The following is a 12,107-nucleotide window of genomic DNA, read 5'->3' on the forward strand; positions in this document are numbered from 1 at the left end:
TTAATGAGAACAAGCAGGCTGGATCAGAACATGGAGTTAATGTAAGACGGAAACTCCATTGCGTGTGTAGGTATGTGTGCCAGAGACTATGTCAACACATTGTAAGGCCCCATTTATGGATAAGGTCCAAGTATTGCAAATGGTAGAATAATCTATCCACACTAGTGCTCACAAACCCTTTACTTCATGGACCCTCGCCCTTGTGGAGAGTGAAGATTGGAAAGGGAAGAAGTTTGGTGGACAGACTAAACAGGAGTATGGTTTGAGGAGTGGATCCTGAGCATTAGTGAGAGGGCAAGGTGACTTTGCAGGGAGTTGCAGAGGATATCATGAAGAATGGGGAATACAATTGATATGCTGGACCACAATGGCATTGGGGGGAGGGGGTAAAGGGAAGATCACCAATAATGAAAAGTAGGATCCTGTCTGGGAATACACATCTCAGGTTTCCAGGCGGAGGTGCAGCAATGGCTGCGTTATTTACTGGTGTTCAAAGCACGTGGAGATCATAAATACAGCATGATTTTGCAGAAGTAAAATCAACGAACCATTTTATACCATACTGTACATACCCACTGATCACTATGCATATGCATAAATAATCAATCAGTTTAGCGGAGCACATAACATTGTTGAGCCAAAGGATGAAACGTCTAGGGCAGCATATCATTATCAAGGTTCAATAGAAAGTTTTAATTATATATTTACAATATTAATCACGTTTGTTTCAAAGAAATTCTCAAAAAAAAAGCATTCGTACCAAAGTTTGCTTAAAAATGCCGCTGTTCAATTAGGTCACCGTTGTCATGCATATCAATTCCATTCCCTGGCCGAGCTTTATTAACTTTTAACACGCACATGAATTAAACTGTGTCAATGGTAGACTCCAAAGTGTCTGTTGGCCCAGTGTTCATTTTGTTTTGTAGCAGAAAATTCCAAACTTCCCTTGTTCTTTAGCATATTGTGATTATTTTCAGTGGACTTCTATGCTACTGACCAAGATTGCAATTCAACACTGTGTACTGATCAGATCTGGGTTTTTTCTGGTCAGTATCACTGATAACACATTGTAGTTATTAAGGCAGTGCAAGGCAGATGCAACTCTTTAAAGCTTTTGTTGTCATGATTTTGTCCTTCAGCAATAAAATGCTATTAAATATAAAAAATCCCAATTTCAGAAAATAATTCCTTAAGTAATTAATGCTGATATTTGTTCCAGCTCCAAAAGTCAATTCAATATTTTGAGCGGAGGTTCCCAGACTATGGCATGTGAGGAGACATGGGCAGCACAGAGGGTAATGCTGCTACCTCACAGTTCCAGTGATCCAGGTTTGATCCTGACCTTGAGGCTGTCTGTGTGGAGTTTGCATTGTTTTTATATGACTCCATGGGTTTCCTCCCACATCTCAAAGATATATTGGCAGGTTACTTGGTTCCTGTATTTCACTCCTGTCAACTTCAAACAAGCGTTGGCAGATTATAACCCAAGATGGTTGATCAGTACAGGTATCGAAGCTAATGTTTCCTGGGCTTATAGTACCAAGGCTGCAGCAGTTTCAGATTGTATATGCTCTTTTAGCTCTTTGATAGTCTCCTGACTTCAGTGATTCTGTCAGTAAGCATAGTGGCCTGTGAGAATCGCATTCTCTGCTGGTATTTACTCTTTTTGTTAGTAGTGAGCACTTTCACTCTGACAATGCACAGTGCCGTGGGACATGCTGAAGTCATGAAAGATGTATCAGAAATGCATTTCTTTACTTTGCCCAGCCCGTGTTGCTTGTACTCACCACCAGGATTTCAATGGTGCCCAGGATGTACATGGCGCCAGCAAACGTTGTTCCCAGGTAGAAACAGAGACCGACTGCACCACCAAATTCAGGACCCAGCGAGCGTGAGATCATGTAGTAGGCACCACCAGCTGCAGGAAACACAAGGGAAACAGGAGAGGACTGTTAATGCTTAAATCATTTGGCCTATGTGACTTTCGCCCTTTGATTTAGCATGAGATCAATTCAAAAGATTGAAGGTTGTGATGTTGGAAGTGTGCAGCATTTGTCTGAAAATTAAATTAAGCAAATTAAAGTTTTAACTCATAATTTGTTACGTAATAGCTTGTATTTATAGAGTGTCTTTATAATCCGGCGGTACATCACAGTATGCTTATGCAACAAAATCTGACATCAAACAATGTAGTGAGATATTACATCTGATGACCTGAAGGTGTATTAAGCAGGTAGGTTTTCATGGACGTATGAAAGGATGGGAGAGAAATAAAGTTGTAGTGATTTAGGGAGAGAGCATTGGTGCTTAGATATCTAACATAGGTACAGTGGTGGAGGTCAGAAATGGAGGAGTCCCTCTATCGACTCCATCTACACTTCACATTGCCTCGGGAAAGTAGCCAAAATAAGCTAGGACTACTCATGCCCCAGTCATTCTTTCTTCTCCCCTCTCCTGTTGGGCAGAAGATACAAAAACTTAAAAGCACCTTAAAAGTACCAGAATCAAATACAGCTTCCCCCCGCCACTGTTATCGGACTCTTAAATGGACCTCACATAATCTAAGGATATGTTCCCAATCTTCCAATCTATCTCGTTGTCGCCGGTGCATGTTTTTTTTAATCTGCCCTTTCTCTACATCTGCAAAACAATAATTTGCACTGTTTATTTTCTCTTCCGCACTGCATGTTGTACTCATGTACGTATGATGTGCTTTGATGGCATGTAAAACAAAGTTTTACACGTGAAAATGAAAAGAACTGTACCAATAGTAATACCAGATCTCAAAGCCTGAGTTGGGTGAGATTGGCCAGACCCACAAACCTGAACACACTATCACTTTCACCCATCTTATCACAGGCAAAATTCATGTAACTGCCTGCCCTGGGATCAAGTCATCAGTCATCTGCTTTATGCCTATTTGTGCCATTGAAGATGAGATTGTGCAAAGTAAGTAAAGGGTGATGTGGCTTACATAGCTGGCAGCAGGGTGTGGCCTCCAGCAAACAAGCAGCTTCACTTTAATGACTCTGTGTTTGCCTACGACAAACATAATTCTGAATCTCCTGCCACTCTGATCCTCAGGCTTATTTGCTTATCACAGTACATCTTACTGTGTTGCATCTTTCTGCACCTCCCCTTCCCGGTGTGTGAGGAACAGGCTATGCTGTGAATAACATAAGAATGTAAGATTGTAGAAGCAGGAGTTGGCCTTTCAATTGCATGAACCAGATGCTAATGTTTCACAAGATCATGGCTCATCTTCTGCCTTTGATACCTTAGTTTCCTTCGGAATCGATCAAACTCTGACCTGCACCTCCACAATCCACTGGGGCAGAGAATTCCAAAGATTCACTTTCCTCTGTGTGAGAACATTTCTCCTCATCTTGTCCTAATCCTTATTGTGAGAACGTGGCGTGGACTTTATAGCCAAGGGAATTGTCCTCTCCGCATCCAGCACTTGAGCCCCACAAGGTTGGATGAAGTATTTTCAAACTGTGTTTCTAACTGCTTCCCTTTCCATAAATGCTGAGAGTTTCTAGCATTCTTTGCTTCATTCCAGATTTCCCAGCATCTGCAGTTTTTAGATTTTCATGATAAGAATGTTGATAGTTTCAATGAGATTCCCTCTTATTTTTCGCAACTGTAGAGAAGACAGATCTAGATTTGCTAATTGTCATGTCGACCAGGGTGCAATGAAAGTCCTTGTTCACATGAAGATCATAGAGTAAACAGTGTACATAATAGTGCTAGATACAACAGTAGATACAACAACAGAATGGTGCAAAGATTGAAGTGCAATCTGAAGTTTTGCAAAAAAATACTAACGTGCAATAACTGAATAACCAAATGAGGAAGAGTTAATAGTGAAAGTGGATGTATTGGTTCAGGAGTCTGCTAGCTGAGAAAATAAACTGTTCTTAAGGATGTGCATCCAGGCTTTCAAGCTCTGTATCTTCTCTCAGAAGAGAGAAGGGGAAATGGTAAGGGTGGCAAACATCCTTAACAGTACTTCCAGCCTTTGTGATGCAACTTACTGTGAAGATGGACCATTCGACCTCTCCTCCTGTGGCAAACACGCCACCCCTGGAACTATCCAATCAATTGTTGCTGCACTTCCTCTCTCTCTTTCTCTTTCATTCTTTTCTGGGTAAGGAGACCAAAACTATATGGATTATCCCAGATACAGTATCACCAGTATAATCACTATATTCCAGATTCTCTTGCTAGTGTCCATTATATCCCTACCCTGAGTCTCAAAGCATTGGAGAATAATGAGCCCCATGTTATGTGGCCATTGAAACCTCATAACTAAGTTTTTAGAATCGACCAGAAAATAGATCATGTCAGTCATCCTTTGCTTTGGATATTTGTTTCCTTTGACTTTATTAACTCAAATAAAATTTAGTGCATGTAAGTTACAAATGATTTAATTCACTTTTTTATAATGTGAATTCACCTCCAAATTTAAATAGTAGGAATTTGCAATCAGATTAAAATGACGTGTCATCCATGTTACATATATTACATGAGCTGATTTCCTTGCTCCAGTACCAAGTATTGAACACTGCTGTGTTCAGCATTTAATTTTGGAAATTTACCAAGATCCCACTGATTAAACACCATGACCTATTTTATCAGTCACTTAAGTTAGCAGGGACTTCAGTAACTGAACATCTCTAATCAGGATACCAATGGCCTAATTCCCTGATAAATGGAAAGCAGTGATTGATTAAAACAATAAACCAGAACGTCAAATAAAACCCTGACTGTGTCTTTTGTATAGGTCTCCAGCCAGTCTCCATAAGAGTTCAGAATTAATTTGCAGTTGGCTGTGCTGTCGTGCATCCACCAGGGTTTGTACCAGGAAGTGTCCTAGTTCAGCACTGCAGCAATTTCAACTGACCTAGATAAGCAGCTCTTGCACGGCAATCACAACCACAGCAACGTGGCCTCATTTTTCATTCTGAAAAGTTTATTTCCAAATGGAATGAAATGCAAGGCACGATATTATTTTTACTGAAAAGCAGGATAAAATAATATTAATTGAATTCATCAGTGCACTTTTCATCAATCATACTTTTCCCCCTTATCATTGTAGGCTGTGAGCTGTTGATAACATTTACAAGGAAGGGCATTGTATAAAAGTGCTAAGATATAAATGCGGCAGTTGGAAGATATCTGGCTGGCATGCGGTGCTCATAACTCCAGTGATTTTGTTCAATTCTCAATTCCAATGTTGTCAATGTGGAGTTTGAACCTTCTCCCAGGTTTCTTTCCACACCCCAACAAGGTATGCTGGTAGTTAAATTAACTGGCTAAATTGCCACTTGTGTAGGTAGATGGTGAGAAAATCAGAGAGAATTTTAATTGGCAGGTATGATAATACAGATTATAGGGAAATAAGTGGAGAATTGAGATTAATCTGAGAGCCTGGCATGGACTTGATGGGCTGAATGACTTTATTCTATATTATAAGGAATTATGTAAAATATCTGTCCTTCTCTGTTAATTATTATTTATTATGGGGAACAAGGAAATGGCAGTCTCTCCCCCTCCCCCTTCCCCCCTCCCTCCCTCCCTCCCTCCCTCCCTCCCTCCCCCTCCCTCCTCCCTCCCTCCCTCCCTCCCCCTCCCTCCCCACTCACTCCTCCCCTCCCCTCTCCCTCCTCCCCCCCTCCCCTGCCCTTCTCCCTCCCCCTCCCTCCCCCTCCCTCCCCCTCCCTCCACCCTTCCCCCCCTCCTCCCCTCCCCCCTCCCCTCCCCTTCCCTCCACCCCCTCCCCACCCCCTCCCCCTCTCTCGTCCCATCCCCCCCTTCCCCTCCCCCACACTCCATCCCCCTCAATCCCCCTTATCCCTCCTCCCCCCTCCCTCCCTTCCCCCTCCCTCCCGAGGAGATAGATTTAAACTTTAAAATGTGAATAACTTAAAAAACATAACACCGATTTCAATGAAACTTCTTCCATTAGCACCAAAGGGACGACGGTGAGTAAGGTGGGTCTAAAATTGTTGTGCTATCGTGTATCGTTTTGGCTGTAGTTCCAGGAAGAAAAAAAACAAACAAATTAGAATTTTAGTATATAGATATATAACTTCTTGACACGCTCCCTTCTGCTTTGTCGTTGGTGAAGGCAGCTCATTTATTTCAAATTAGTTCATCACTTCACTGAAAAAGAATTTCAAACAGATGGGCTGGAAATTCTTCAAAGTTAGGAATCATATACCAAGGGTGTGTTGGCCCATATCAGTTGTGTGTGAGACCCTTGGCAGTGAAAGCCTATTGCACATGAGGCTTGATGACAGATTAGTTCTTTAATTAATGCCAAAGTAGGGCCCTATTCCCCAGATCAATCCTGCTTTGGAGTGAGCAGCTTGCTTCATTTGCTGTCATCCAACATACAAGCTAAATTTGCACAATTCATTTTTGAAATAGACAATAGACAATAGACAATAGGTGCAGGAGTAGGCCATTCAGCCCTTCGAGCCAGCACCGCCATTCAATGCGATCATGGCTGATCACTATCAATCAGTACCCCGTTCCTGCCTTCTCCCCATACCCCCTCACTCCGCTATCCTTAAGAGCTCTATCCAGCTCTCTCTTGAAAGCATCCAACGAACTGGCCTCCACTGCCTTCTGAGGCAGAGAATTCCACACCTTCACCACCCTCTGACTGAAAAAGTTCTTCCTCATCTCCGTTCTAAATGGCCTACCCCTTATTCTCAAACTGTGGCCCCTTGTTCTGGACTCCCCCAACATTGGGAACATGTTATCTGCCTCTAATGTGTCCAATCCCCTAATTATCTTATATGTTTCAATAAGATCCCCCCTCATCCTTCTAAATTCCAGTGTATACAAGCCCAATCGCTCCAGCCTTTCAACATACGACAGTCCCGCCATTCCGGGAATTAATCTAGTGAACCTACGCTGCACGCCCTCCATAGCAAGAATATCCTTCCTCAAATTTGGAGACCAAAACTGCACACAGTACTCCAGGTGCGGTCTCACCAGGGCCCGGTACAACTGTAGAAGGACCTCTTTGCTCCTATACTCAACTCCTCTTGTTACGAAGGCCAACATTCCATTGGCTTTCTTCACTGCCTGCTGAACCTGCATGCTTCCTTTCATTGACTGATGCACTAGGACACCCAGATCTCGTTGAACTCCCCCTCCTCCTAACTTGACACCATTCAGATAATAATCTGCCTTTCTATTCTTACTTCCAAAGTGAATAACCTCACACTTATCTACATTAAACTGCATCTGCCATGTATCCGCCCACTCACACAACCTGTCCAGGTCACCCTGCAGCCTTATTGCATCTTCCTCACAATTCACACTACCCCCCAACTTAGTATCATCTGCAAATTTGCTAATGGTACTTTTAATCCCTTCGTCTAAGTCATTAATGTATATCGTAAATAGCTGGGGTCCCAGCACCGAACCTTGCGGTACCCCACTGGTCACTGCCTGCCATTCCGAAAGGGACCCATTTATCCCCACTCTTTGCTTTCTGTCTGTTAACCAATTTTCTATCCATGTCAGTACCCTACCCCCAATACCATGTGCCCTAATTTTGCCCACTAATCTCCTATGTGGGACCTTGTCGAAGGCTTTCTGAAAGTCGAGGTACACCACATCCACTGACTCTCCCTTGTCAATTTTCCTTGTTACATCCTCAAAAAATTCCAGTAGATTTGTCAAGCATGATTTCCCCTTCGTAAATCCATGCTGACTCGGAACGATCCCGTTACTGCTATCCAAATGCTCAGCAATTTCGTCTTTTATAATTGACTCCAGCATTTTCCCCACCACTGATGTCAGACTAACTGGTCTATAATTACCCGTTTTCTCTCTCCCTCCTTTCTTAAAAAGTGGGATAACATTTGCTATCCTCCAATCCACAGGAACTGATCCTGAATCTATAGAACATTGAAAAATGATCTCCAATGCTTCCACTATTTCTAGAGCCACCTCCTTAAGTACTCTGGGATGCAGACCATCAGGCCCTGGGGATTTATCAGCCTTCAGTCCCATCAGTCTACCCAAAACCATTTCCTGCCTAATGTGGATTTCCTTCAGTTCCTCCATCACCCTAGGTTCTCCAGCCCCTAGAACATTTGGGAGATTGTGTGTATCTTCCTCAGTGAAGACAGATCCAAAGTAACGGTTTAACTCGTCTGCCATTTCTTTGTTCCCCATAATAAATTCCCCTGCTTCTGTCTTCAAGGGACCCACATTTGCCTTGACTATTTTTTTCCTCTTCACGTACCTAAAAAAACTTTTGCTATCCTCCTTTATATTATTGGCTAGTTTACCCTCGTACCTCATCTTTTCTCCTCGTATTGCCTTTTTAGTTAACTTTTGTTGCTCTTTAAAAGAGTCCCAATCCTCTGTCTTCCCACTCTTCTTTGCTATGTTATACTTCCTCTCCTTAATTTTTATGCTGTCCCTGACTTCCCTCGTCAGCCACAGGTGTCTCTTACTCCCCTTAGAGTCTTTCCACCTCTTTGGAATAAATTGATCCTGCAACCTCTGCATTATTCCCAGGAATACCTGCCATTGCTGTTCTACCGTCTTCCCTGCTAGGGCCTCCTTCCAATCAATTTTGGCCAGCTCCCGCCTCATGCCTCTGTAATCCCCTTTGCTATACTGTAATACCGACACTTCCGATTTTCCCTTCTGCCTTTCCATTTGCAGAGTAAAACTTATCATGTTGTGATCACTGCCTCCTAATGGCTCTTTTACCTCTAGTCCCCTTATCAGATCAGGATCATTACACAACACTAAATCCAGAATTGCCTTCTCCCTGGTAGGCTCCAGTACAAGCTGTTCTAAGAATCCATCTCGAAGGCACTCTACAAACTCTCTTTCCTGGGGTCCATTTCCAACCTGATTTTCCCAGTCTACCTGCATGTTGAAATCTCCCATAACCACCGTAGCATTACATTTTTGACATGCCAATTTTATCTCCTGATTTAACTTGCACCCTAAGTCGAGGCTACTGTTTGGGGGCCTATAGATAACTCCCATTAGGGTCTTTTTACCCTTACAATTTCTCATTTCTATCCATACTGATTCAACATCTCCTGATTCTATGTCACCCCTTGCAAGGGAATGAATATCATTCCTTACCATCAGAGCAACCCCACCCCCTCTGCCCACCTGTCTGTCTTTTCTATACGTTGTGTACCCCTGAATATTCAGTTCCCAGCCCTGGTCCTCTTGTAGCCATGTCTCAGTGATCCCTACAACATCATACTTGCCCATGACTAACTGAGCCTCAAGCTCATCCACTTTATTTTTTATACTACGCGCATTTAAGTACAACACTTTAACTTCTGTATTTACCTCCCCTCTCACATCGTTCACAATTGGCCCTGCCCTTAATTTCTTTTCCGCTCTAGAACTTCTGTTCCCATTCTTCCTAGAGTCTTTTGCAATATCTCCTGTATTCCCTTTTACCTCATCTTCATATTCACAATTTGTTAACCCCTCCCCCCCACTACTTAGTTTAAAGCCACAGGTGTCACACTAGCAAACCTGCCTGCCAGAATGTTTGTCCCCCTGCTGTTAAGATGCAACCCGTCCCTTTTGTACAAGTCACCCCTAGCCCAGAAGAGATCCCAGTGGTCCAGAAATCTAAATCCCTGCTCTCTGCACCAGTCCCTCAGCCATAAATTCATACCCTCTATCTCTCTGTTCCTGGCCTCACCAGCACGAGGTACCGGTAGCAGTCCAGAGATAAATCTAGCAGTGTGTCTTATGTTATCCTACCTCTCTGTCCACTCAATATGTCATCCATGTACAAGAAAGAACTGCAGATGCTGGTTTAAATTAAAGGTAGACACAAAATGCTGGAGTAACTCAGCGGGACTGGCAGCATCTTTGGAGAGAAGGAATGGGCAACGTTTCAGGTCGAGACCCTTCTTCAGATAGTAGTCTGACCTTAGTCTCGACTCGAAACATCGCCCATTCCTTCTCTCCAGAGATGTTGTCTGTCCCGCTGAGTAACTCCAGCATTTTGTGTCTCTCTGTCTTCCATGTATCAACATATCCCATGAATAAGGAACCCACAACAAATTCTCCTTTACATCGGCGCGACCAATGGTAGACTAGGCCACTGTTCCATCGAATACTAACCATTTTAATTCCCCTTCCCACTCCCATACTGACCTTTTCATGCTGGGCCTTCTCCATTGCCAGAATGAGGCCACATGCAAATTGGAGGAACAGCACCTCATGTTCCACTTAGATAGCTTACAATCCAATGGTATGAACATTGAATTCTCCAATTTTGGGTTATATGCTTGCTTTTTCCCCCTCTCTTGCCTGTGCCTCCCCCATCCTTGTGTGCACCCATTTCTTCCACTATCCCACTCCTTTTCCCTCCCCATGACCCCAATATCACCCCACTCTGGCTTTACATTCCACTGTTCTTCTTTCCTTAACCTTGTCTCATTTTTGTATCATTTTGTCATCCTTTTGTCACCCTTTTGTCTCCTTTTCATCGCCAGCCTTTGATCTGCCAATGAAACTTCCCTTTCCCATACCTATATCCATCTAAAGCTCTATAGATGTTGCCTGACCCGCTGAGTTAAACCAGCACTGTGTGCTATGCAAGATTCTAGCATCTGCAGTTCCAAATTTGCATAAGATTTTTTTGCATTTAGTGATTAGATTTTAAATAAAGTTCCCATGTACATATCTGTGCCTATTACACTTTCCTATCTCAGGCCATACATTAGAACATTCTAAAGTCTGTATCATTATTTGATTGTATCTATCCTGAGATGACCCTAGCTGAACAAGACTTCAATAAAGTGTTCAAATGTAAGATAGGCCAAGAGTTTGCATTGAGTGAGTAACTAGAATTACGATCACTGGTAAAAAAAAACTTAAGAGTTAAGGAGAATTAATTTATACAGCGTGGGTTGTTATTATCTGGATTGCTCTCTGAGACACAATAATGGAAGCAAATTTTAAATTCAAAAGGGAACTGGATGAAAAGGAGAAATCTGCAGGTCTCTGGGGAAGGAGTTGAGGATTTGGACCATTGGATAACTCTTTCAAAGGATCAATGCAGACATGATGGATGAAAAAGCAACATCCTGTCTGTCTGTGACCTATTTCTTACGTGTCTATGCCATTTTTGAGTCGTCGGTGTTTTGATTTGCTGTGTTTGATTTTGCTACATTTTTAGGTTAGCACACCGAAGCACGTGTGATACAGTGTGATCAAATCCTGAAGCTCTAACTCTTGAATTAATGGAGTATTTTAAAATCCAATACAGAGTTTGACAATTGCAGTCTCAAATGGAATGTATTGTGATTCATTTTCTTCTTTTATTTTCCAGTGGGCTCACCATGGAATAAAACTTCCATTACAATGTTTTCTTTCTGATCTACTTTGTTAATCTTGTGAAACCAGTTCATCAATACATGCCAGGCAAATTTTAATTTACTCCTGAATAAATCAAACGTTCCTGAGAATTTCATACTCAATCATTATTTCTCATCTCTCAGAGGAGATTTGAATCTTAGGAATTTTCTGACCTGAAATGGCGGAGGTTAGATCATTAGATATATTTAAGGAGCAGATAGATAAATGCTTGAAAGATCAAGGAATTGAGGGCTGTGGGGAACTGGTGCAGTAGAGGGTAGCCGTAATCATATTGAATGCCCCTGCACGCCTGAGGAGCTTGGTGTCCTATTCCTGCCTTTTCTTGTATTTCTGTGTTTTCAATCCCAAAACCTCAATGACAATATATTCCTTTATTATACATGTAATATCAGTGCAATTAATATCAATATCCAAGAGACACGAAAACAAAATATTAAACTCTTTATATTCTGTCGTATTGTACCTTGGCAATGACAATAGAGAGCAACTAAATTGGCACAGCAAATTTAGGTGTACCCACTTTAATGTCTTGCAGGACATATAAATCTTCACATAAGAAAGTGTGATTTTAAGGTGGTTAGAGAAAGATTTGAACCTGAAATGATAGTTCAAGATATTATTTCAACTAGCATTGAGTTTGCAGAGATGGATTATTTCTCTGGATGGGGAGTAATTATGGGGCCAACTATTCTGTTGTGCGAAGT

At 42.2% G+C, this 12,107-nt stretch overlaps 1 protein-coding gene across 2 annotated transcripts in view; it reads right to left on the bottom strand.

Moving 5' to 3' along the window:
- The window catches only part of LOC144604477 (solute carrier family 12 member 5-like), a 640,130-nt gene that overhangs the window by 74,575 nt on the left and 553,448 nt on the right, over positions 1-12,107 (bottom strand). For both annotated transcript variants that reach the window (XM_078418946.1, XM_078418947.1), the window contains exon 6: positions 1,788-1,918. In XM_078418946.1, coding sequence (XP_078275072.1) covers positions 1,788-1,918 — 131 coding nt within the window. The remainder of the gene's footprint in view (positions 1-1,787; positions 1,919-12,107) is intronic.

The sequence above is a fragment of the Rhinoraja longicauda genome, chromosome 22 (assembly GCF_053455715.1).
Source record: "Rhinoraja longicauda isolate Sanriku21f chromosome 22, sRhiLon1.1, whole genome shotgun sequence".
NCBI classification, from domain to species: domain Eukaryota; kingdom Metazoa; phylum Chordata; class Chondrichthyes; order Rajiformes; family Arhynchobatidae; genus Rhinoraja; species Rhinoraja longicauda.